Below are 24465 nucleotides of genomic sequence, written 5' to 3' on the forward strand. Positions count from 1 at the left end.
GTGGTTTTATGTTATGTGTTACTCTAGCTGTAGTATGGATATGTGGTATGATAGTTAACTTTATGCTAAGTGGTATGCTAGTGGTTATATGATATGTGTTATGCTAGTTGTCTTTGTGATACTTGCATGGAAGACCCCGGGGGGAGCCCGTGGCATTGGATATAAGACCATGTGGGGTAGCCCATGATATTCCTAGGTAAAGACCATGAGGGGTATCCCATGACATTGGACGTAAGGCTATGTGGGGTAGCCCATTGCAGTCCTAGGTAAAGACCATGTGGGGTAGCCCATGACATTCTTGTTGAATCATCTTGCATGGTTTCTACGACATGTTTATAGCTTATTAGCTAAAGGATATGTGTATATGAATATGTGTGGTATGCTCTGGGAAACTCACTAAGCATTTTGCTTACAGGTTGTTGATTTGTTTCAGGTACTTCTGAGCCTAAGGGCAAGGGCAAGGAGTGATGATGTGGCGTGCACTCTATCTCTCTTTTAATGTAATTGGGACTCTCTGATGTCTTAAAAAGGAAACAATGATGTAATGAATGATATCTTGAAAACATACATTTTGGAAATCTATGGTCTATGAGATTGGTTTTAATTAATTCAAAATGAAAATTTTTCTTTGTAAAAATAGGTTGTTACACCATCGAGGTGTAACGGATTGTGACGGAGTTCCAGGAGTTACAGCAGACCACCGAGACTGTGGCGGAGATCACTGCCAAGTTTCGGGAACGAGCACTACTGATCCCGTAGTATGCTGCAGATGTGGGTATGAGGAGGACGAGGTATCATTCCATGCTGAGGGATGATATCCGTGAGTTCGTGAGCTTTTCATGGTGCAAAACCCTGAATGAGATGGTGGAGAAGGCCTGGGAACGGGAGATGGAGCTGAAGTTCCACAACAAGCGAAAGCTAGAGCAGGTGCAGCCAGCTGTGGCCGATGTGCCAAGTGCGGGAGGTCACATGGAGGAGTTTGTCGGGTGACGAGCACAATATGTTATACCTGTGGTAAGCCCGACCACGTGAGCAGAGACGGCCCCAAGAAGGGCTTAATTTGTTACCATTGCAACCAGACCGACCATAAAAGGGCCAATTGTTTGAGGTTTCAGGGACGAGGAGGAGCAATGGTGGCGCCTGAGCCCACCACAATGAGGATCAGTGATGGCCACCCTGCCAAGGCGAAGGCTCCTGCGGTGAAGAGCCATGCATTTCAGCTGACCACAGAGGAGGCTTGAGCTGCACCAGACGTCGTGGCTGGTACGTAAGCTATTTTTCTCGTTTGATATTATTTGATTATGCTTATATATACATATGTACACTTTGTATAGGGTCCTTTTTGGTCAATGGTATGTCAGCCCATGTTCTTTTTTATTCGGGAGCTACCCGATCATTCGTAACTCTTGCGCTTAGCAAGAAGTTCCGGGATGCTCCGGGGACTTTGGATTCCCCGCTGGAGGTTAAGATTGCTGATGACCGCACTGTGAGTGCTACGAGGGTATACCAAGGCTATGTCATGAATGTGTTTGGGGAGACGTTCTGGGTTGATTTGGTTCTGATACCGTTACCAGGGTTGAAGGTGATCATTGGGATGAATTGTTTAGGGGCCAACGGGGCCATGATGATTGCGGGCACCTGCTGGTGAGAGTTCGAACCCCAAGTGGGGGAGAACTGGTTATTCAGGGAGAGAGGGCCTCACAGGGGACAACCCTCTGTTCAGCTGCGAGGGCTAGGAGACTTCTTCATCAGGGTTGTTCGGGATTCTTGGCGTATGTCTCGGATACGAGGGTTGAGACCCCTACGGATTTGGGTAGTGTCCTGGTTGTACAGAATTTTCGGGATGTATTTCCCAAGGAGTTTCCTGGGGTGCCTCCAAAGAGGCAAGTAGAGTTTCGCATTGATTTGGTGTCGAGTGCCGCTTTGATAGCGAAGGCACCATACTGGCTAGCTTCGCCCGAGATGCAGGAGCTGTCTACACAGCTTTAGGACATGCTATGTGACATCCCCATTTTTACGGCCAGAAAAGACCGATTTTGTTTATGCATTATAAAAATCAGAGTATCTCTTTTAATAAAAACATTGCGGAATTTGTTCCCAGAAAAACATGATAATCGCGTTATCAAAGCATTTCTAAAGAAATATATTTTTATTCACTTTTAAAACATTTGGGATGTCATCGTCAATACAGAAACATAAGCATAAACAGAACTTACATTCGTTTACTCTAGTGATCTACATCTCTTTTAAATCTCTAAGTGTAATGTGACTTCATGACAACACCTGTGACATAAATAAACTGAGTGGGTCAGGTTGGGAAACCTGGTGAGTACATACGGTTTTCAACCCACAATAATATAATTATTATGTTTAAACAATCAAACAATCAACCCAATTACCCATCCCCATTATCTTCTTTATTCTTAAGGATCTACCCTAAGAATCAGCTATTTTTCATTCATTCATTCCTAAGGATCATCCTAAGGAAACAACATGAAGTCCATTGTTGCCAATGACACATTGGTTAAGCGCAACTGCTAATCTTGTCACTTAGGCGCAACTGCCAAAATTGGGACATTTTCTATGAGGCGCTTCTGCCGGTATTGACCTTTAAACGCTACTGTCATGGTCATAAGGCTCCCTATTAGGCGCAGCTGCCGATACTATCCTTAGAGCGCAACTGCTAGGACGTTTACCGTAGATCTAAAACATCTACGGGTTGTGGCGCAAGTGCCAGTGCCCATCTATAGGTCCACTGCTGCCAATGTATACCTATAGGGCGCTAGGTCCATGCTACTAATGTTCCTCTATTTCGGATTTTATCCCTCATCATTCGTCTACCCATGTTTTACCCAACATATTTTGTAGATATAAAATAGTTTATACAGTTTACATCATTTAAAACATGTATAAAAATCTTTCACCAGCATAGACAGCAAGTATTCAGACAACATGCACACATAGCACGTAATTTATAATAAAATACTTCATATCTATGTGTAAGATGAAAGGGACCATGCACTCACTTGAAAGATGGTGACTCAGCACTCGGACAGCGCTTCGATACTCTCGAAACAATTTCCCTTCGATAAAACCTAATACCAATACCATTAGGGTTTAGTCTAACGATAACCACGACAAATTAATAGTCTAGCTATTATTATTATTATATAAGCGTTAAATAACACTCAATATAACTCATAATAATAGCCCAAATACTCATTATAAGTTCCTAATAACGTTACTATATTAAAACATAAGTTATACTAAAGATAGGGTAGGCATAGCTCACTTACAGCGGGTTTTATCGAAAACCGGGCTTCGCTGGAGCAGCATTCCCGAGCCGAAAGGCTCTTTTCTCGGGACTCCAGGAGCCTCGGGGCTTCCTTCGGGTGCTAGGGGGTTTACCTAGGCCTTTAGGGGGGTTAGGGGCTTTACAGAGAGAAACTAGAGAGAGAAAGTAGGGTTTAAAGGTGTGAAGAAATGGCAAGACCCGACACTTCTATTTATAGGGTGAATTCCTGACAGACTCGCTGAGTCGGTTCACTGACTCGCCGAGTCAGTGCCACGTTTCATCTTCTGATGGCTTTCCTTGGGGAGAAAGCCTTGGCCCATATTCAGCCACGTCACCCCTATTGCAGCAACACCCTGCCGACTTCTAAACCCCGTAAATTTCGCATACGAGCTCCGTTTTTGATGTTTTTTTCCACGCGTAGGTATAAACAAGATTTACAACTTTCATTTAGACTCCATCGGCTAATTCTCGACCGATCTCAAATTTAACAGTAAGAGGCGTTTAGATGGTTAAATAACCACGAAGAATTCGTAACTCCTTCATACGAACTCCGTTTTCGTCCATCTTTTTACCGTTGAGTTCCCATTAATGAGATATTCAACTCTCATTTAGGTCACGTAAGCCAAAAACCGCTCGAACTAAAATTCGAGTTTCGGGTCGTGCATTGTTAAGCCGAATCTTAGAAAAATCATAACTTATTCATACGAAGTCAGATTTGGGCGTTCTTTTTATGGATTTTCTCGGTTTAACATATTCTACGACTTTCGTTTAGGTTGCTAAGTATAAATATCGCTCTATCGTAAATTCACTATTTACGCTTCCCGGTGTCGTGCCGGTTTTGCCGTAAAACTTCGACGAGCCATAACTTCTTCGTTATAACTCGAATTTCGGCGTTCTTTATATGTACGGAAACCTTGTGACATATTCTACAACTTGGTTAAGATTATTTATTCTAAATAATCTTTTTGTCGAAAAGTCATTTTCGACCCCTATTGCCTCTAATTTGACTAGCCTGGATCTGCGGGCGTTACAATTATCTCCCCCTTAGGATGATTACATCTCGGAATCATCAACGAAACAGGGTCGTATAATGACTCCATACGTCGTATTTTCATCCTATGTAGTAATTACAACTTCTATATTCCTTCAAGCCTATCTCTTAGACTTGTTGACTGTAAGCAGTGCTCAATCGTGCACCTACTCTTTATCTCAGGTTAGACTCCAAATTATGACCTATCATCGTGTGATGCACGTTTAGACTCAGGTCTCTTAGATCTAAATTCTAAAACAGACTATGCCTTCCTTCATGGTCTAATGTGATGTAATCACACGTAGCATTTCTAGCTACCAACTTCTTTAACAACGAGCGCGGTACTTCTATTGATCGCAGTGATTTCAATTGTTTGGTTTAAATCGGACGCTACATCAAACTTGGTTCTCTGAACCACGTAACCTACTCATCGTAGTTAGACTCAATGTGACATGACCACTAGGGTCGGGATAACAACAATCTTCTTAGTCATTACCTAAACAATGGTAACGACATACTTGAATAAAACAAAATCAATTACTAGCTTCTTGGTAACCTTGTGACTTTCCCTGATCCAAGTGTGAGTCCTGTGCTTCCGGTAGCATAGGCCTATACTACCATTCACACCTACTCATACTCGTCCCAAGTATTGTCCCGTAGTTTTCCATGTCACCACACAAGAAAATCACATAACAGCTTAACACATCAAATATCAAAACGAAGGTTTTTATTATTCCTTGAAACTATTACATAGGTGTTCAAGTTCACCCTAGACTATGCCTCTAATAGGCTACATCATATGATTCTATGGCTGCTTCATAACTCGACCTTCGGATGTCAAGCCTTCACTCCTAAATCCTTGCATTGTCATCTGCTTCGTCGAGGATCATTTGAAATGCTCTCGCCTTTGGCTTTGGCGGCACATTTGGCTTTGTAGCCCCCCCTCTCTTTGGACAGTCTTGCTTGAAGTGCCCTTCCTCATTACATTCGTAACACACCCTTTTGTTGAATTTACACTCGTTGGCATAATGCCCATGCTTCCCACACTTGAAACAAGTCACCTCCTCACCGCATTTTCCAGAGTGTTTCTTTTTGCACTTCTCGCACCATCTTTCTTCACTCCCTCCTCCTCTAAACTTCCTTGTATTGGACTTGCTTCTCTCATCGGGATTCGCAGACCCCTCAAACTTCTTCTTTTCGCCAACCTCGGTCTTGTTGGCGGCTCTTCCCTTGATCATCTCCTCAACTGACTTGGCAGCCCAGATAGCTGCCTCCAAAGTAGGTGCCTGACGCACTGGCACCGCGTACTCCCATGGAAGTCCTTTTGCATACTTGTCGACTTTCATTAGCTCATCCGGAACAAGACGTAAGGCGAACTCCATCTTCTCTGTGAAGTTGTTGGTGTATTCATCAACAGACATGCTTCCTTTCTTCAAGGTAAGGAATTGGTTTTCTAGCTCGAGCAGATTTTGGGCTGAGCAGTACCTACGTTTGAACTGCACCAGAAATTCTGCCCATGTTAGTTGCAGGGGCTCATTGGGGCTCAGAGTCTTCCCCAAGGTATTCCACCAATGTACAACGCCTCCTCGAAACTGACACATTGCAAATGTAGTCTGTTGTTTTCCTCTGCAACCGCACGTCATGAAAGCTAGCTCCATCTCCGAGATCCAATCCATGACCCCGATCGGATCCTCCTTTCCAGTGAAAGTCGATGGCTTGCAAGTCAGAATATCCTTGTACTTGCATCCATTCCTCTCGACTTCGTCATCTTGGTTGTTTTGTCGAACTATTGGTGGGTTGACTTGACCAACGGTTCCACTGTTGTTCCCCTCCTCAGTTTGCCCTTCGTTCAACTCGGGCTGTTCGATCTGAATAGTCGCTTCCTCTCGATTTTGCTGGAGCAAACGTCCGGTTTCCTCCATTTGATGATCCAACATCGCTTGGATCATCGCTTGCACTCCGACCATCGTTATTGGCTCACCAACGGCTACCACAACCGGTATTTGCTCAATCACTGGGGGTTGATATCGGTTTCCATTTGCATTCACGTTTCCGCTACGGGTTCTTGCCATCTTGATCTATACACCGAATAAGGTGAATCTAGATCTTTATTTAGGATTGACGTTTAAATCATCCTTATCACCCCGAAACGTTTATATGCTAGTTCTAATATTGTAGTTAAACGCTTAGAATCCTAAACACATAAGGTTTCCACATCCGGTCGACAATAGACCATAGATCCGAACAAATAACAACATATCAGGCACAAGCATTTAGCACATAAAAACATTTTAGGCACAATCCCTAAAATAATCTAGTGCTCACACCTCACAATCATCGCTTAGCATTCTAAGTTTAAGTCTAGAAATAAATCCATATTCCGAGTTCGCTTAAACTAATGCTCTGATACCAACTTTGACATCCCCATTTTTACGGCCAGAAAAGACCGATTTTGTTTATGCTTTATAAAAATCAGAGTATCCCTTTTAGTAAAAATATTGCGGAATTTGTTCCCAGAAAAACATGATAATCGCGTTATCAAAGCATTTCTAAAGAAATATATTTTTATTCACTTTTAAAACATTTGGGATGTCATCGTCAATACAGAAACATAAGCATAAATAGAACTTACATTCGTTTACTCTAGTGATCTACATCTCTTTTAAATCTCTAAGTGTAATGTGACTTCATGACAACACCTGTGACATAAATAAACTGAGTGGGTCAGGTTGGGAAACCTGGTGAGTACATAGGGTTTTCAACCCATAATAATATAATTATTATGTTTAAACAATCAAACAATCAAACCAATTACCCATCCCCATTATCTTCTTTATTCTTAAGGATCTACCCTAAGAATCAGCTATTTCTCATTCATTCATTCCTAAGGATCATCCTAAGGAAACAACATGAAGTCTATTGTTGCCAATGATACATTGGTTAAGCGCAACTCCTAATCTTGTCACTTAGGCGCAACTGCCATAATTGGGACATTTTCTATGAGGCGCTTCTGCCGGTATTGACCTTTAAACGCTACTGTCATGGTCATAAGGCTCCCTATTAGGCGCAACTGCCGATACTGTCCTTAGAGCGCAATTGTTAGGACGTTTACCGTAGATCTAAAACATCTACGGGTTGTGGCGCAAGTGCCAGTGCCCATCTATAGGTCCACTACTGCCAATGTATACCTATAGGGCACTAAGTCCATGCTACTAATGTTCCTCTATTTCGGCTTTTATCCCTCATCATTCATCTACCCATGTTTTACCCAACATATTTTGTATATATAAAATGCTTTATACAGTTTACATCATTTAAAACATGTATAAAAATCTTTCACCAGCATAGACAGCAAGTATTCAGACAATATGCACACATAGCACGTAATTTATAATAAAATACTTCATATCTATGTGTAAGATGAAAGGGACCATGCACTCACTTGAAAGATGGTGACTCAGCACTCGGACAGCGCTTCGATACTCTCGAAACAATTTCCCTTCGATAAAACCTAATACCAATACCATTAGGGTTTAGTCTAACGATAACCACGACAAATTAATAGTCTAGCTATTATTATTATTATATAAGCGTTAAATAACACTCAATATAACTCATAATAATAGCCCAAATACTCATTATAAGTTCCTAATAACGTTACTATATTAAAACATAAGCTATACTAAAGATAGGGTAGGCATAGCTCACTTACAGCGGGTTTTCTCGAAAACCGGGCTTCGCTGGAGCAGCATTCCCGAGCCGAAAGGCTCTTTTCTCGGGACTCCGGGAGCCTTGGGGCTTCCTTCGGGTGCTAGGGGGTTTACCTAGGCCTTTAGGGGGGTTAGGGGCTTTACAGAGAGAAACTAGAGAGAGAAAGAAGGGTTTGAAGGTGTGAAGAAATGGCAAGACCGGACACTTCTATTTATAGGGAGAATTCCTGACGGACTTGCCGAGTCGGTTCACTGACTCACTGAGTCAGTGCCACGTGTCATCATATGATGGCTTTCCTTGGGGAGAAATCCTTGGCCCATATTCAGCCACGTCACCCCTATTGCAGCAACACCCTGCCGACTTCTAAACCCCGTAAATTTCGCATAAGAGCTCCGTTTTCGACGTTCTTTTTTCCACGCGTAGGTATAAACAAGATCTACAACTTTCATTTAGACTCCGTCATACAAACTCCATTTTCGTCCATCTTTTTACCGTTGAGTTCCTATTAATGAGATCTTCAACTCTCATTTAGGTCGCGTAAGCCAAAAACCGCTCGAACTAAAATTCGAGTTTCGGGTCGTGCACTGCTAAGCCGAATCTTAGAAAAATCATAACTTATTCATACGAAGTCAGATTTTGGCGTTCTTTTTATGGATTTTCTCGGTTTAACATATTCTACAAGTTTTGTTTAGATCGCTAAGGCTAAATCTCACTCTATCGTAAATTCACTATTTACGCTTCCCGGTGTCGTCCCGGTTTTGCCGTAAAACTTCGACGGGCCATAACTTCTTCGTTATAACTCGGATTTCGGCGTTCTTTATATGTATGGAAACCTTGTGAAATATTCTACAACTTGGTTAAGATTATTTATTCTAAATAATATTTTTGTCGAAAAGTCATTTTCGACCCCTATTGCCTCTAATTTGACTAGCCCGGATCTGCGGGCGTTACATGCTATACCGAAGGTTTATTCGTCTGAGCAATTCCCCGTGGGGAGCACCGAGCCTGTTTGTGAAGATGAATGACAGGTCACACAGGATGTACATCAACTATCGGGAGTTGAACAAGTTGACGGTGAAAAACCATTATCCGCTTCCGAGGATTGATGATTTGTTCGATCAGCTGCAAGGTGCATCTTGGTTTTCCAAGATTGATCTTCGGCCGAGGTATCATCAGCTGAGGATTAGGGATGAGGATATACCAAAGGCAACTTTTAGGACTCGGTACGGTCACTATGAGTTTGTGGTGATGCCATTCGGGCTTACCCGTGCCCCAACAACGTTCATGGACCTCATGAACATGGTGTATAGGCCAATGTTGGATCGGATTATGATCATTTTCATTAATGACATCTTGGTCTACTCTAAGACCAAGGAGAAACATGATCAACATCTGAGGGAGGTATTGGAGACACTGAAGACGGAAAGGCTTTATGCCAAGTTCTCAAAGTGTGATTTCTAGTTGCGATAGGTGCAGTTATTGGGGCACATCATCAACCAAGAGGGAATATCAGTCGATCCACCCAAGGTTGAGGCGGTAATGTGATGGGAAGTACCGAAGAATGCATCTGAGATCCGTAGCTTCTTGGGTTTAGCGGGGTACTATCGGAAATTCAACTAGGATTTTTCCAAGATCGACGTACCTTTGACTCGCTTGAACAAGAAGAATGTGACTTTCCAGTGGGGCCCGGACTAGCAGTTGACTTTCGAGACCTTGAGACAGAGGTTATGTGAGGCCTCGATTCTAGTACTACCCGAGGGATTGGACGATTTGGCAAATTATCCCACTCATGACCTAGAATTGGGGGCGCTGGTGTTTGCCCTCAAAATCTGGAGGCATTACTTATACGGAGTTCGGTGTACCATATTTACTGATTACAAAAGTTTGAAGTATTTGATGGATCAACAGAACCTCAACATGTCACAAAGGAGGTGGTTGGATGTACTGAAAGATTATGATTGCGAGATCTTATACCATCCAGGGAAGACCAACATGGTCGCCGATGCTTTGAGCTGCAAGGCGGCGGGTTCTCCAATCGGGAATGTTAGTTTGAGGATGACGGTGGTCTGTCCACTGTTAGATATGATTAAGAAGGCTCATGTTGAGGGTTTGAAGAAAGAGAACTGTAATATAGAGCAAATTTGGGGTTAGTTTCCCTTGTTTGTATGAGATGGCCGGGGACTCTTAACACAGTGTCGCTGGGTGCGGGTACCGGTGTTTGGGGGAATGAGACAAAAGATATTGGAGGAGGCACACAAGTCCAAGTTCTCTATACATTCGGGGCTACAAAGATGTACAGATATTTGAAGCCGAGTTATTGGTGGCCTTGCATGAAACGGGAGATCGCCTAGTTTGTGGAGCGGTGCTTGACCTGCAGGAAGGTCAAGGCCGAACATCGGCGACCTTGTGGCAAGGTTCAACCGCTATCTATTCATTTGTGGAAATGGGAAGAGATCACCATGGACTTCATCACGAAGTTACCGAGGACAGCGAGGAATGTGGATGCCATATGGGTCATCGTGGACAGACTGAAGAAGAGCGCCCATTTTATTCCGATCACCGAGAGCATCTCTTCTGAGAAATTAGCAGATATTTAGGTGCGAGAGGTGGTGGTTAAGCACGGGGTACCGGTGTCAGTGGTCTCTGACCGGGATGTCCGATTTACATCCATATTTTGGAGGAAGTTCCATGAGGAACTGGGCACACAGTTACACTTCATCACTGTATATCACCCTCAGACATATGGCCAGAGTGAGCGAACGATCCATACGCTCGAGGATATGCTGCAGGCATGCGTATTGGATTTCGGAGGGAGTTAGGATACATACCTCCAACTAGAAGAGTTTTCATATAACAATAGTTACCATGCTACTATCGACCAACCTTCGTTTAAGATGTTGTATGGTCGGAGGTGTAGGACCCCGGTTTGTTGGGGTGAAGTTGGGCACCAGGTCATGGGAAGCACCGAAGTGGTGCTTAAGACTACCGAGTTGATCCAACAAGTGTGCAACAGACTGTGGGTCGCGTATAGCCGTCAGAAGAGCTATGCTGACCAGCGTCGCTCAAATCATGTGTTCCAGGTGGGAGATTTCGTCTTGCTGAAAGTATCACCATGGAAGGGTGTTATTCGGTTCCAAAAGAGGGGCAAGTTAGGGCCCCGATATATTGGTCCGTTCAGGATTACTGCTCGGGTGGGCAAGTTGGCTTACCATTTTGATATGCCGGATGAGCTTAGGTAGATTCACAACACCTTCCATATGTCTCAGCTCTGGAAGTGTGTCATTGATGAGACTGCAATTATTTCCTTCAACAACATTCAGGTGGACGAGAGCCTAACCTACATTAAGAGGCCCATTGTAGTTTTGGATAGGAAAACTAAGTTCCTGCGTAACAAGGAAGTGAAGCTAGTGAAGGTGAAATGGTAGCACCGAAGAGGCTCCAAATGGACATGGGAGCTGGAAGATGAGATGCTAGACCACTACCTGGATTTGTTTGCATCAGCAGACTTTGAGGACGAAGTCTAGTTCAAGTGGGGGAGATTTGTAACAATTGGTTCATGTATCATTATTTCTCTAACATTTAGGGTTTTGGACTGGGACTCGACGAGTTGGGGAGCTCCAACTCGTCGATTAAGAATCATTATGGACGCGGGATGAAGGGTCTACTCGACGAGTAGGCGTTAGAAAGGAAAACCCCAATTTTTCGGGTTTTGCACCCTATATAAAGAACTTATGGTTCATTTGTGGCCTCCCTCATTGTCTTTAAATCCCATATAAACCCTAGCTCGAGCCTTACACCTTCTTGAGTGTGTGTGAGAGCCTTGCAGAGTGATTTTGGTGTGGTTGTGAAGGAAATTGGAGCTTGAAGAGGTTGGAGCAAAGGGAGAAGCAGCAGATCCGACATCTACTCTATGTTAGCAACCATTTAGAGGTAAACAGCTTTTACCTTGGCTTTCCATTTCTTAGATCTTCCCTTATGCAAGAATATGGTTATTTCTAGTGCAAAATTGAGTCACACTTGGGTTTGAGCTTGTGATGAGGATATGGTCTTAGATCTGGACTCCTTTAGGCCCCACAGACATAAAGTTGTCGACTTTATCTAGTCTTGGCCTTTCTCCATGCCATAAACCTCTTCCTAAGCTTAGTTTTATGTGTTTTAGCCTCTTGAGGACTTGCATGCACGTAAAGTTGGTAACTTTACGTGGTAACTACACCCTCAGAGGTTAGATCTATAGTTTGGAGCCTTGATTTCACTTAAAAGCGTCTGAATGAGAAAAGGGTTGAAGGAACTCAACGAGTTGCTTAGTCAACTCGACGAGTTGGATAAGGGATTTTCCGCTTTCTAGATACTGAGTGAACTTGGCAAGTTCATGAGACAACTTGGCGAGTTGTCTAGGGTCTTTCCTGGTTTCTGAAAATTGAAGGGGATCGAAGAGTTGCTAGATGCACTCGACGAGTTTGGGTCAACATGGACCATTGACCTTGACAGTTGACCTTGACTTTGAGCATGGTTGACCAAGTTTGAATTTGAGGGTATTTTTGGTATTTTGGGATTTTGACAAATTTAGTCTCATGGTGGTTGTGTGAAGCTGAGTTGAGCTACGAGTTGGGACTTATCTTATCGGTTCAACATTTCATGAGATGTGAGTCTCATAACCATACCAATGGGTCGAAGGTAGCAAGGCTGACCCATTTTGTGATATTTGGTACACTAGTGTTGTAGTGATATGTGCTAGACTAGTTGGTTACATGCTATATGGTATGCTAGTTGTTTTGTGATACTTGCATGAAAGACCTTGAGGGGTTCCTGAGGCACTTGGGTGTAAGACCTTTGAGGGTTTCCACGACATCCAAAGTAAAGACCTCGGGGGGTTACCGAGGAACTAGGGTATAAGACCTTGGAGGGTTTCCATGGCATCTCTAGTCAAGACCTCGGGGGGTTCCCGAGGCATTGAGCTAAGACCATGTGGGGGTTTCCATAGCACCCGGAGTAAGACCTTGGAGGGTTTCTGGGGCATCCTTATATGTTTATATGCATGGCTTATGTTGCTTATGTGATTGATATGGCTTATATTATTATGTGGATTATGTGGGTTATGCTATAGGGAACTGACTAAACATTATCTTACAGTTTGTTGGTTGTTTTAGGTACTTCAGGATCTAAGGGCAAGAGCCTGGCATGATGGCGAGACATGTACTCTCTGGCGTTTTGTTTGGGGAAACTCTGATTTTATGAATAATGTATTTGATGTTTTGGATTTGAAACAAGTGTGATTGGAATTTTATAAGTTATGGAATTGGAATTCGATATTTAAAAATGAAAAATTTTATAGAAAATTTGGGCTGTTAGACAAGGGTTGGGAGCCTTGTTTAAGTGTGGAATTCAATGAGGTTTTGGCATGGTAGTGGTTTAGTGTGGGAGGTCTGTCGAAAAATAAGACTAATTTGAGATTTTAGGTTTCGGGAAGGTAGAGGTGGTTTTCTACAAGGGATTAAGGGTTCGCTCTTCTTCGGTTTTGGTGAGTTCTGTTTGGGTTGGTTTTGGTTGCCTTGGGAAGGCCGTAGTATTCTTGGGATTGTAGTTGTGTTGCTTAAGTTGTTTGGCGTGTTGGGAAAGGTAAGGATTGATTTCGAGGAAGAAATATAATTTAAGTGGGGGAGAGTTGTAACACCTTGTTCTGAATCGTTACCCATTTAGGTGTGGGTGATGAAATGTAGATGTTTCGGGCGTTCATATTTGGTTTTTGGAGTTAAGGGGTATTTTTATAAAATAGCAACAGGCTTTTATGGAAATTAGATTTTGTGTTTGGGAAACTTTATGGCATGTATAAGTTTATAAAAGTGTAGAGCTTCTCAATACCTTTTCGTGGATATAAGGATGGTCAGAATCGGAGTTGTATCAAAGAAGTTATGGCCTTCGGAATAAATTAGAGTTTGAGGGGAAACCATAGTATGTGGGGGGTACTTATGCGAAGGGTATTATGCCATTGCGTAAGGGAGTGTAAGCTTAGAGTACTACGATAACGGGATTGGGGTGCGAGACCTCATACGTTGGGCGTACCAGCGTACGAGGAGTACGTTGGGCGTACGGGGGTGAGTAAGAAACCCTATTTTTTTTGTAATGTACCCTATAAAAGCTTTATGTTAGCCTCTTTTGTTCATTTCTAAGCCAGGATCCATACCCTAAAACCCTAAATCGACCCTTTTAGCCTCTTGGTGGTGTTCTTGAGCTATTAGAAGGATTTGGTGCACATTTTTCCCTTGGGAAGGAAAGAAGAAAAGCTTGAAGTTGTTTCGCTTGGTGGAAAGGCTTTGGATCCATAATCATCATCTTGTGGGGGAGCTTTCTGAGGTATCAAGTTCGCATCTTTTCTTGTTTATGTCTAGATCTCTTCATGGTTGGTTTATTATGATTTTGGTCTCCTTTTTCGGTCTATGGATGAGTTAGGTCATTTATGGGCTTGTTCTTTCAGATCTGAGTTTGTTTTGGTATCCTTGAGTATAAAGTTGCAAGATTTATGTGAATTTTGGTGTCATGCATGCATTAAGTCAACTATTAAGTCCCTTTTAAGCTTAAAAGCTTCATTTAGCCATGTATGAACGTAAAGGTGGCAACTTTACGTGATAATCCTGCTTAGGGAAGTCAGATATATGTTTTGGAGCTTTTTCTTAATGGTTTAAATGAAAAATCAAGTTTGGGCTGAATAGGATGAGTATGCTGGGTGTACAAGCAGGTACGCTTAGCGTACAAGCCTACAAGAGAGAATATGTGTTTTAGATTATGGAAAAGTTAATGGGCTTTAGGTTAAGGCCCATGATGGAACCTCGTTCCCCGTTTGACCTCGCTTATGCTTTGGCTAGGTGCTTCCTGATTGCCTGAGTGCTACTGCAAGATCACAGGGAACAAAGGTCGTCAGCCGCTTTCCGGGAGGAGCTCCCGGAAGAACGCTCCGAGGGTCAAGTTAGAGGATGATTTAGGGTTTGTGTATGGATTATCTAGAATGGCCATAGAACTTACCTCGCTAGCCTGAGAATGCATCCTTTTATACCTAGCGCCCCTGTCTGGTCCGTACCAGACAGGATCGCTTTTCTGGGGAGACAGGATCAGAGGCACTGATTGGAGGGTCATGCGCCTTCAACTGCTAGAGCGCCCTCATTGGCTCTGACTGTAATGCTCTGATCCCATTGTTTGTTCCTGACCGTATCTTTTGTCTTGGAGCACGGAGCGTCACTTGGCGGGCGCGAGCCTTCCGCCCGGGCGTTCTGCTCCTGGGGGCGCCAGCGGGCGCTGAGCCTGCTGGGTTGAGCCTGGCTGGTGTGCCTGGCTTTAGGGCTTGGACGCGACTCTGTTGTGCTGCTCTAGGCACACCATCAAGTCCCCCAGTCCAGTAGCCATAACATTGTGGCATTAGTTACGGCGTTCTGGACTTAGATGACTGACGCGTGTTCGCTTTTCTCTACCCACAGCTCCGTTTTTAATGGCGACGTGACTGCACATGACTGCTAGCAGTTACATCATTTCGTCAGATATTTAAATGTCCCGCCTCTTCCCCTTATTTAAGAGGGTATCTGTATAACTTCTTTTGCTTCCTCTGTTCTTCCTTTCCTCTTCGTGTTCATTCTTCTTTTTCTCCCATGGCTAACCTTCCTGGAATCATCCCTTCTGCTGCCGAGTATCGACAACTGGAGACCGCATATGACTTATCCTCTTTAGAAGGTGTGGAATTTTCTGCCCCTGGTTCTTACATCTCTTCCCCCCTCCTGGCAAAATTGGGGTTTTCCTGAAAACCCTGGATGCCAGCATACGATTTCCCCTGACGAACTTTCAGGAGGAAGTTTTTCAGAAGGATGGCTGTAGTCTTCAAATGTTGACCCCTAACGCTGTCAACAAGGTGGTTGCTTTTGAGATGATATGTAGGGCAAATGGGTATCTTCCCGACTACTTTGTCTTCAAGTTCTTCTTTCGATTCTGCCTCACCGGAGATAAATATACCTTCTCAGTTCGCCGGGGGGGGGGGGGGGGGGGGGGGGGGGGGCACGCCTTGGTCCCTGATAGTCGTACCCCCGAGAACTAGCAAGATAAGTGGCTATGGGTGAACCAGGGACTGGTTGGAAGTGGCCGTTATCGTGCCAATGCATTCACTGATACTATTGCAAAGCTTTTCCCTCATAATCAGGGTGTCGCCGATTATCTGAAGAGTGTGCAGGTGACCGCCGAAGATTACTCTAAGGCACTTCTTTCCGGTGTGGGGATGAGTTCTTCGTGGCGACGATGTGGCAAGATGGCGGTGTTCTTCTCCTTCGTTGATGGTTAGTGTAGTATCTTCCCCCCCCCCCCCCTTTTTTTTTTCGTTTCTCTTCGTTGCTTCTGTATTTTTGATATCTCTACTCTATTTCCCCCCAGGCACCGAGTCTTCTTTGTCTATGGATGAGGTACTGCGCAAACGCTATCGGGGTAAACTGGAGTTTCGTGAGGTAGACCTGGTCGATAGTCTTCCCCCTCCTCGCCGGGTGGACCGTCTTGCTCTGACCGTTGCGCCTCCTGTTCCTCCAGTAAGCTCATCGGTGATCAAGGAAGATCTGTCGCATGTTCACCCTATCTCCTCTGTTATGCCCTTGGGTGGCGCTCCCTCTTCCTCCCTGGAGGATAGTGAAGATAGCAAAGAGGGCATCATGGGTGACGTCTGACGGATGCAAGCGAAGCGAAAAGCTATGCATGCCATGGGCGGGCCGGTTACCGGTGCCCCCCTGCTGCTAAGAGGGTTCATACTAGGCGCAGCTTTTCCCGCCTGCTGTGTTCGATGAGTTCCGCACCCGTGAGTTCCACCTCCACTGGTGTGGTTGTGATTCCCGATGATGACGTGTAACGGTCTGAGGGAATCGATAGGGTGACTGAATAGCCCGTTATTCCGGATTTCTCTTCCATTCCTTCTCCAACTATTCTGTTTGCTCCCTCCAAGCTTTCCCCGATGAAAGAATTCGGCCCTCCTGGGACAGTTACAGCTTCCAATGACAGTGGTCCTGGTAGCGATGCCTCTGGACCTACTGTCTTTGTGCCATCTTGGAATCTTCATGATGATTCTCGTTTGTCTGTTCATGCCAATGCTCTGGAATTCTCGCGCCATGCCTTCCCCCCAGCTGCTGTTGAGGATATGGAAGCGATGGGTAATCCTACCCTTGCTTCCAATATGGCTTATGCTGCTGCACATGCGATGTTTTATCTCGTTGCAGGTTCTCGGCGTATCCACACCTTGGGCGAGGTGGAGGCTACACATGCCACCTGTGGATCACGTGTGGCAAGCTTGGAGCGCCGTCTTAATGAGCTTGGGGATGATCTTCGCTCTTCTGAGAAGAGATGTGAATTGCTGGCCTCCGAAAAGAACATTCTTGATGAGACTAGGTCTACATTGGAAATCAAAGTTGATTCTTTCACACAAGCGAATGAAGGCTTAATGATCCAGGTTGAAAGTCTTGAGCGCGATGTCGTCGATCGTGACAAACTTGTGTCGTTACTGCAGTCAGATGTGGATGTTGTTCGGCGAGATTTGGATTGGTTGTTCCATGTTGGCGTTGTACGTATTGTTGATAAACTGATAAAGCATCCTGATTTTACCAACGCCATTTGCCTTATCCGCCATGCTGCGTTCATGGCTGGAGTCGAATCTGTTCAAAAGGATTCTGGTGGCGGTGGGGGTGGTGAGGCGGTTGTTGGTGCGTCGTCTGTGGGCCCCACGGTGAGTATAAATGATGCTCTTTTGTCCCTTTCTAGTATGGACCATGCAAGTCTGCTAGGTTTGGGGGAGGTGGGTATTGAAGACCTGTGAGAATTATGCTCATTTGGTGGTTCAGAGGGTACGCCTGAGAGTACTGTGGGTGATGGTAAGGACCGCGGTTCTGGTGGTGGTACCGTTAGCGAAACGGTTGTGGGTGAAGAGGGCGATGGAAAAAGTGTTGGAGTGGTGGCTGTGGCGGGTGAAAATGCTGGAAAAAGTGTTGGAGTGGAGGCTGTGGCGGGTTAGAAGAATGTTCGTGGGGATGATCTGGAGCCGTGAGTTTTCCCTTTTCTTGTTGGTTTAATATTTGGTATTTTGTTGTAGTGTTGGGACCTCTGAAACAATATTTTCCTTTTTTGGATGTATGTTTGGCCTGTTCTAGGCATTATCAACTTGTCTGCTTGTTTTGCTTTGCTTTTTTTTCTGTGTGTGTTGTTTCTCTTGCTCGCTTTTTGCGCCTTGTTCAGGACATACAGCGCCTTGATGCGCCAGGTGCTTTGTTTTATCCTTGTTATCGCTGACGCCCCAAGTGTCTATATTGGACGCACTAACGTCCATGATTGAGTTTCATATGTGATCATTCATACACTACATATGTAAAGATCTTGTAATTATCATTTTTAGCTGCGGGTCCTCTGAATACACTAAGTGTTTAACTCATGACGCTCAGCATGGCAATTTTAAATACGCTAAGTATTGGACTCATGTCACTTAGCATGGGACTGTATGAATATATACACTAAGTATTTAGCTGATGTCTCTTAGCATGGAATTTTGAATGCACTAAGTATTGAACTCATGTCTCTTAGCATGGAATTGTAAATACACTAAGTATTGAACTCATATTTCTTAGCATGGGATTATATATACACTAAGCATTGACCTCATGTCTCTTAGCATGGAGTTTTAAATACATTAAATACTAAACTCATGCCTCTTAACGAGAACAAATATGCTCTAAGCATTTTGGGGTACAATACGCTCAACGGGACGCCCACTAGTTAGGCTATCTCCTTTTCTTCTTCCCCTGTCTTAGAAGAAATATTTCTTTAAGTTTCTAGCATTCCACGTTCTTGGAATGGGCCTTCCTTCCATTGTCTCTAGCGTGTATGCACCGCTCCTACTTGCCTCCGTGACTCTGTATGGGCGTTCCCATGTTGGACCCAACTTTCCTTGAGGTTGGGCTCGGCTTGCTTCATTCTTCCTCAAAACATATTCGCCGACTTTGAAAGCCTTCTCCTTCACCCTTTGGTTGTAATATCTTTATGTTACTTGATTGTATGCGGCTTGGCGTACGCTCGATTCTTCGCGTTTCTCCTCTAGGACATCTAGATTTATCCTTAGGTCTTTCATATTGCTTTCCTCATCCTTGTTGGCCACTCTCAATGTGTTTACTGCTATTTCCATGGGAAGCATGGCTTCGATCCCATACGTCAAACTGAAAGGGGTTTCCTTTGTGTTTTTCTGTGGCGTAGTTCTGTATGACCACAACACCATTGGTATCTCTTCTGCCCAATTCCCCTTTGCTTTGCCCGACCTCTTCTTAATCCCATTGACAATGGTTCGGTTGGACACCTCCGTTTGGCCGTTCGCCTGAGGATGTGCCACCGATGTGAAGCGTTGGCTTATCCTTTTAGCAGTGCACCAATCTCTGAACGGGTTCTCAGCAAATTGCAAGTCATTGTCACTGATGAGAATCTTAGGTGTTCCGAATCTTGTCATGATGTTTTTCCATATGAATTTTATCATGTGCCTCCTGGATATGCACGCCAGAGGTTCAGCTTTGATCCATTTTGTGAAGTAATACACAACGACTACCATGTACTTTAATTTTCCCGGCGCTTCTGGGAACGGGCCCACTATGTCTATTCCCTACTGGTAGAAAGGCCATGGGCTAGATATGTTTCTTAACGGGGCTGAGGGGTTAACCTGGACTGGGGTATAAGACTGGCATTCCCCACATTTCTTGGTTATTTCTATTGCATCCTGTTGTATCATCGGCCAGTATATCCCCATTCGTAACACTTTTCCCGTCAAAGCTCTCGCCCCTTCATGTGCGCCCACTTGTCCCGAGTGTGCCTCCTGTAATATCTCTATCCCCTTGGCTTGATCCACTCATTTTAACCATGGAGACGTGAACCCTTTCTTGTATAGTTCTCCATTTACCAACGTGTATGAGGGCGCCTTTATATGTATTTTCCTTGCTTCATCATGACCATCTGGCAACACTCCTCTTTGGAGGTATTCTTGGTACGGTGTCATCCATGAAGGTCCAGCGGGGGTTACGATACTGACTTGCTGCTCATCTATACTCCTTTCTCTGAGTACTTCTACTAAAACTCTCTTTGATAGATGGTCAAAGTATGTGGACGCCAGCTTACTCAAGGCGTCTGCCTTCTTGTTTTCGCTTCTAGGTATCTGCTTGATCGCAAACCGGCCGAACGACCCTACTAGCTGTTTCACCATCTTTACATATTTCCCATTTCTTGGGTCTCTTACCTCGAAACTACCATTGACTTGGTTTGCTGCTAACCTCGAGTCGGTTAAGGCTGTTATAGCTTTCGCACCCATCTGTTTAGCTAACTGTAACCCTGCAAGAAGCGCCTCGTACTCTTCTTCATTGTTCGATGTGTGGAAGTCGAAACGGAGGGCATAGGTTACCTCCTCTCCTTCTAGGCTTGTTAAAATCAGTCCCGCCCCGGAGCCTTCCCTGCTAGATGCTCCATCCGTATACAGGGTCCATGAACCCTGCTCTGTCGGGGCCTCTTCAACTACCCACACCTTCTCCTTTGTAGGGCTCCCTCCGTCTGGGATTTCCAGTAAGAAGTCGGCTAGCGCCTGCCCCTTGATACTCGTTCTTGGGCTGTAGTTTATGTCGTGTTCCCCCAACTCAATTGCCCACTTGGCCAGTTGCCCTGACGTCTCTGGCTTGAGCAAGATCTGTTTAATGGGGTAGCTCGTGAGTACCTCGATTTGGTGCGCCTGGAAGTATCGCCTGAGTCGTCTTGCGGCATAGATGAGTGCTAATACCAACTTCTCCAGCGTGGGGTAATTGAGTTTCGGTCCTTGCAGAGCTCTACTAACAAAGTACACCGTCCTTTGTTCCCCCTCCCTTTCCACAGCCAATACCGAGGATATTGCTTCACTTGACGTTGAAAGATACATTTGCAACGTTTCTCCAGGGATAGAGGTGGCCAACGTCGGCAGTTCGTGTAGCGCTTCCTTGATTTTCTGGAGCGCCTTTTCTGCCTCGTTTGTCCACTGGAAGTTGCTTTTCTCCATGCACCCCTTTAAGGTGTGGAACAATGGCATGGCCTTGTTAGCGGATTTCGAAATGAACCTGCTTAGTGCTGTAAGCTTCCCGTTCAGACCTTGTGCATCGCGAAGAGAGTTTGGGCTTGGCGTCTCGATGAACTCGTCAACCTTGGTCGGGCTAGGTTGGACGCCCTGTCTGGTGACATAGTATCCCAGGAATTTCCCCTCTTCTACTCCAAACGTGCACTTAGCTGGGTTTAGCTTCATCTTGACCGCTTCTAGTGTCTGGAATGTTTCCTCGATGTCTTGCCGCATCCTCTCCTCATCCGGGCTTTTAATTACCATATCGTCCACGTACACCTCGATGTTCCTTCCAATCTGCTTGGCGAATATCGAATCAACCAGACGTTGATATGTTGCCCCCGCGTTCTTTAATCTGAAAGGCATCTTAGTGTAGCAAAAAGTGCCATGATCTGTATAGAAGGCAGTCTTCTCTTCGTCTTCCTTTCTCATCAAAATCTAGTGATATCCCTTATACGCGTCCAGAAAGCATTTCTGTTTAAAACCCTGTAGTGACTCTACCTTCTGATCGATCTCCGGGAGGGGATAGCAGTCCTTAGGGCACACCTTGTTTAGATCGGAGAAGTCTATGCCCATACGCCACGATCCATCCTGCTTGCGGACCATAATTGGGTTTGCGATCCATGTTGGGAATATTTCCTCCCATAATATCCCAGCCTCCGTCAGCTTGGTCGCTTCTGCATTAATCGCCCTATTACGGTCTCCCCCCTGGACCATCTTCTTCTGCTTAACTTCTTTTGCCCAGGGTCTCATCATCAGTTTGTGTTCCATGACCCTCCTTTCTACTCCCACCATGTCTGTAGGAGTCCATGCGAACACATGTTTGTAGCGCTTGAGCAAGTCGACCAGTGCCCTTCTCGTATGATCTGGGAGGTCACATCCAACACTGATTGGCTAGTCATGGTGGTTTTCATTGATTATCTCCTTCCCCTTTATGGGATTGCCCCTGGGTCTTTTGCACCCTTTGGTTATTTCTGTTGGCTTCATGACTGTATAGCACTGCAACTCTTTGGGCGGAGTGGCTAGTATCATGGCTTCGCCTTTCGGTGTGTCAAATTTCATGATTCCATGCATGGTTGATGTTACTGCTCCTAACTTCAAGAGGGCTGTTCTTCCTAGAATGATGTTGTGCTCTGCTGCGTGTCAAATGACCACGAAGTCTATCAGGGCAGTTTTCTTTCGCTGTTTGTCATGGCTGGTGATTGTCAGGGGAAGGTGGATTGTACCCAGCGGCCACACGCTATGGCCGGTGAATCCCACCAGCCTACCAGTCGTAGGTCGCAAGTTGTCTTTCCAGCGATCAGGGAGGAGTCAGAAACAGTGCTCATAGATGATGTCTGCTAAACTTCCGGTGACGCTATAGACCCGGTGGATAGTCACGTCTCTAATAGATGCTTGTATTATCAACGGTTTGTCGCCTCTCCAACCATCCGGCCTGGGATCCTGAATGGAGAACGTGAGCACGCGTGCTGAAGGTTTAACGGTCGTCCGTTCTCCCCTTTGTTCCTCCCTGCTTCTCTTGTTGCGTATCATGAATATCTCCCTGGGCTGAACCCCCTCACGGGATGGGCCCTTGGCATTCTCGACGTCAAACTTGGCGCGCAGACTTCGTGCCACCTCCACCAGATCTCCTTTGAGTTGTTTCTCCTCCATCTCCTTTTTTAGCACCGAACAGTTAACCGTATCATGCGTCTTACTTTTGTGGTATTCACAGTACCGGCTCTTGGGTGACTTGGCTGGTTGTTGTTTCCTAGACACTGTGTACACTTCCGGGCGATGACCCCGTTTGTCGTCTCTGGCGAATGGTCGAAAACGCGCTGGCGGTCTTCTTGCCTGACTATAATGTCTTCCACCTCCTCGGAAGTCCGTATGACTAGACTGGTGATGCTTGGTGGTCGTCATGGCATTCAAGTAAGCTTGCTTAGCCGCTTCACCGTCCTCCTGTCGTAGATATCGTTCTACTCTTTCCTTCAACTCGGCTCGTGTTAAGGGCTTATTTCCCATGAGTTTTTGAGACAAAGGTCCTGGCAGAAGTCCCCACGTGAAGGCTCCGGCTATAAGACCTTTTTCATGCCCTAGTACATCTAGCGTGGTGTTTGTGAACCTTGTGAAGTATTCTCGTACAGATTCCCCCTCTCTTTGTTTATAGTCAATAATGGAGTGAGAGTCCCCCTTGTATTTGTGTAGCTGCATGAAGTTGGTGAGGAAAAGATACTTGAGCTGAGCGAAGTTTGAAATACTGCCTGGCTGTAGTGTTTTGAACCACATGCTGGCGTTGCCCTCGAGCGTTGTTGGGAAGTACATGCACCAGAACTTCTCGTTGAGTTTTAGTGACATCATCGTCCATTCGTATGTGTCGATGTGACTGTCCGGGTCGGTGGTTCCATTGTACGTTTTGAGTGTTGGGAGTTTTGCGGTATTTTGTATCTCATAATCCAACAGCTCTTTGATGAATGGAGACGTTACGCTTTGGGAAAAACCATCCTGGCCTGGGATGGTCGACGTCCCCTGCTAGTACTGGGAGTTCGTACCATGCGGTGGTGGTGTAAAGTAGCCCGAACTTGGTCCATAAAAGGGGTATGGTTGGAATGGCAACTGAAAAGGATAACTAGTGGAGAAAGTGGGTACGGACGCAGTAGGGTTGATTATTACCGGTTGTTGGTAGATATAGTGGGTCCTGACCACGTATAGGTCGCCGGGTAGACGGGTGGTGGGTTGTTCATCATGGTTTGCGCCAGTGGCGGCAATGGGTTTGTGGAACTCTGCCTACTCGTCGCCTGAAGTGGTGAAGGTGTTGCAAATGGCGGCGGAAAACTGGAAATGTAACCCGACGGGGGTGTTGTCAAGTAGATTGCCCGTGTCTGTTGCAACGACGGTGTGAAGAAAGGCGGTATCTGAAGCTGTGTAGATAGGAGTAACTCCACCGAAGTTGCCTCTTGCTGAGGAAACGACAATTGTGAAGCATCTCCAGCGATTGCTGTAGAACTTCCTTCACCTAAAACGACCCTGCTGGCCGGTTCAGGTTGTGGCGTTTCGTCCAACGTCGTCATGGGACGTATGGGACTAGCTGGTTGTCTGTCATTACCGCTGGACGCTATTGATGCTCGTTTTCGTGCTTTTCGTTTGCGTTCTTCGTCTCACAAATGAATGGCACCAAATGATGGAACCTCGTTCCCCGTTTAACCTCGCTTGTGCTTCGGTTAGGTTCTTCCTGATTGCCTGAGTGCTACTGCAAGATCACAGAGAACAAAGGTCGTCAACCACTTTCCGGGAGGACCTCCCGAAAGAACGCTCCGACGGTCAAGTTAGAGGATGATTTAG

At 45.2% G+C, this 24465-nt stretch overlaps 1 protein-coding gene across 1 annotated transcript; it reads right to left on the reverse strand.

Annotated features, from left to right (window-relative positions):
* Window positions 1-22455: 22455 nt before the first annotated feature.
* Window positions 22456-23481, reverse strand: LOC111893916 (uncharacterized). The gene has a single exon (XM_023889995.1). The coding sequence runs from the start codon at window positions 23479-23481 to the stop codon at window positions 22456-22458; it is 1026 nt and encodes a 341-aa protein (XP_023745763.1).
* Window positions 23482-24465: the final 984 nt, after the last annotated feature.

Source organism: Lactuca sativa, chromosome 7 (genome assembly GCF_002870075.4).
Source record: "Lactuca sativa cultivar Salinas chromosome 7, Lsat_Salinas_v11, whole genome shotgun sequence".
Taxonomy (NCBI): domain Eukaryota; kingdom Viridiplantae; phylum Streptophyta; class Magnoliopsida; order Asterales; family Asteraceae; genus Lactuca; species Lactuca sativa.

Excerpts from the sequence above, each read along its gene's own strand:
- LOC111893916 (XM_023889995.1), bottom strand. The coding sequence starts at position 23,481 with ATGTCACTAAAACTCAACGAGAAGTTCTGGTGCATGTACTTCCCAACA.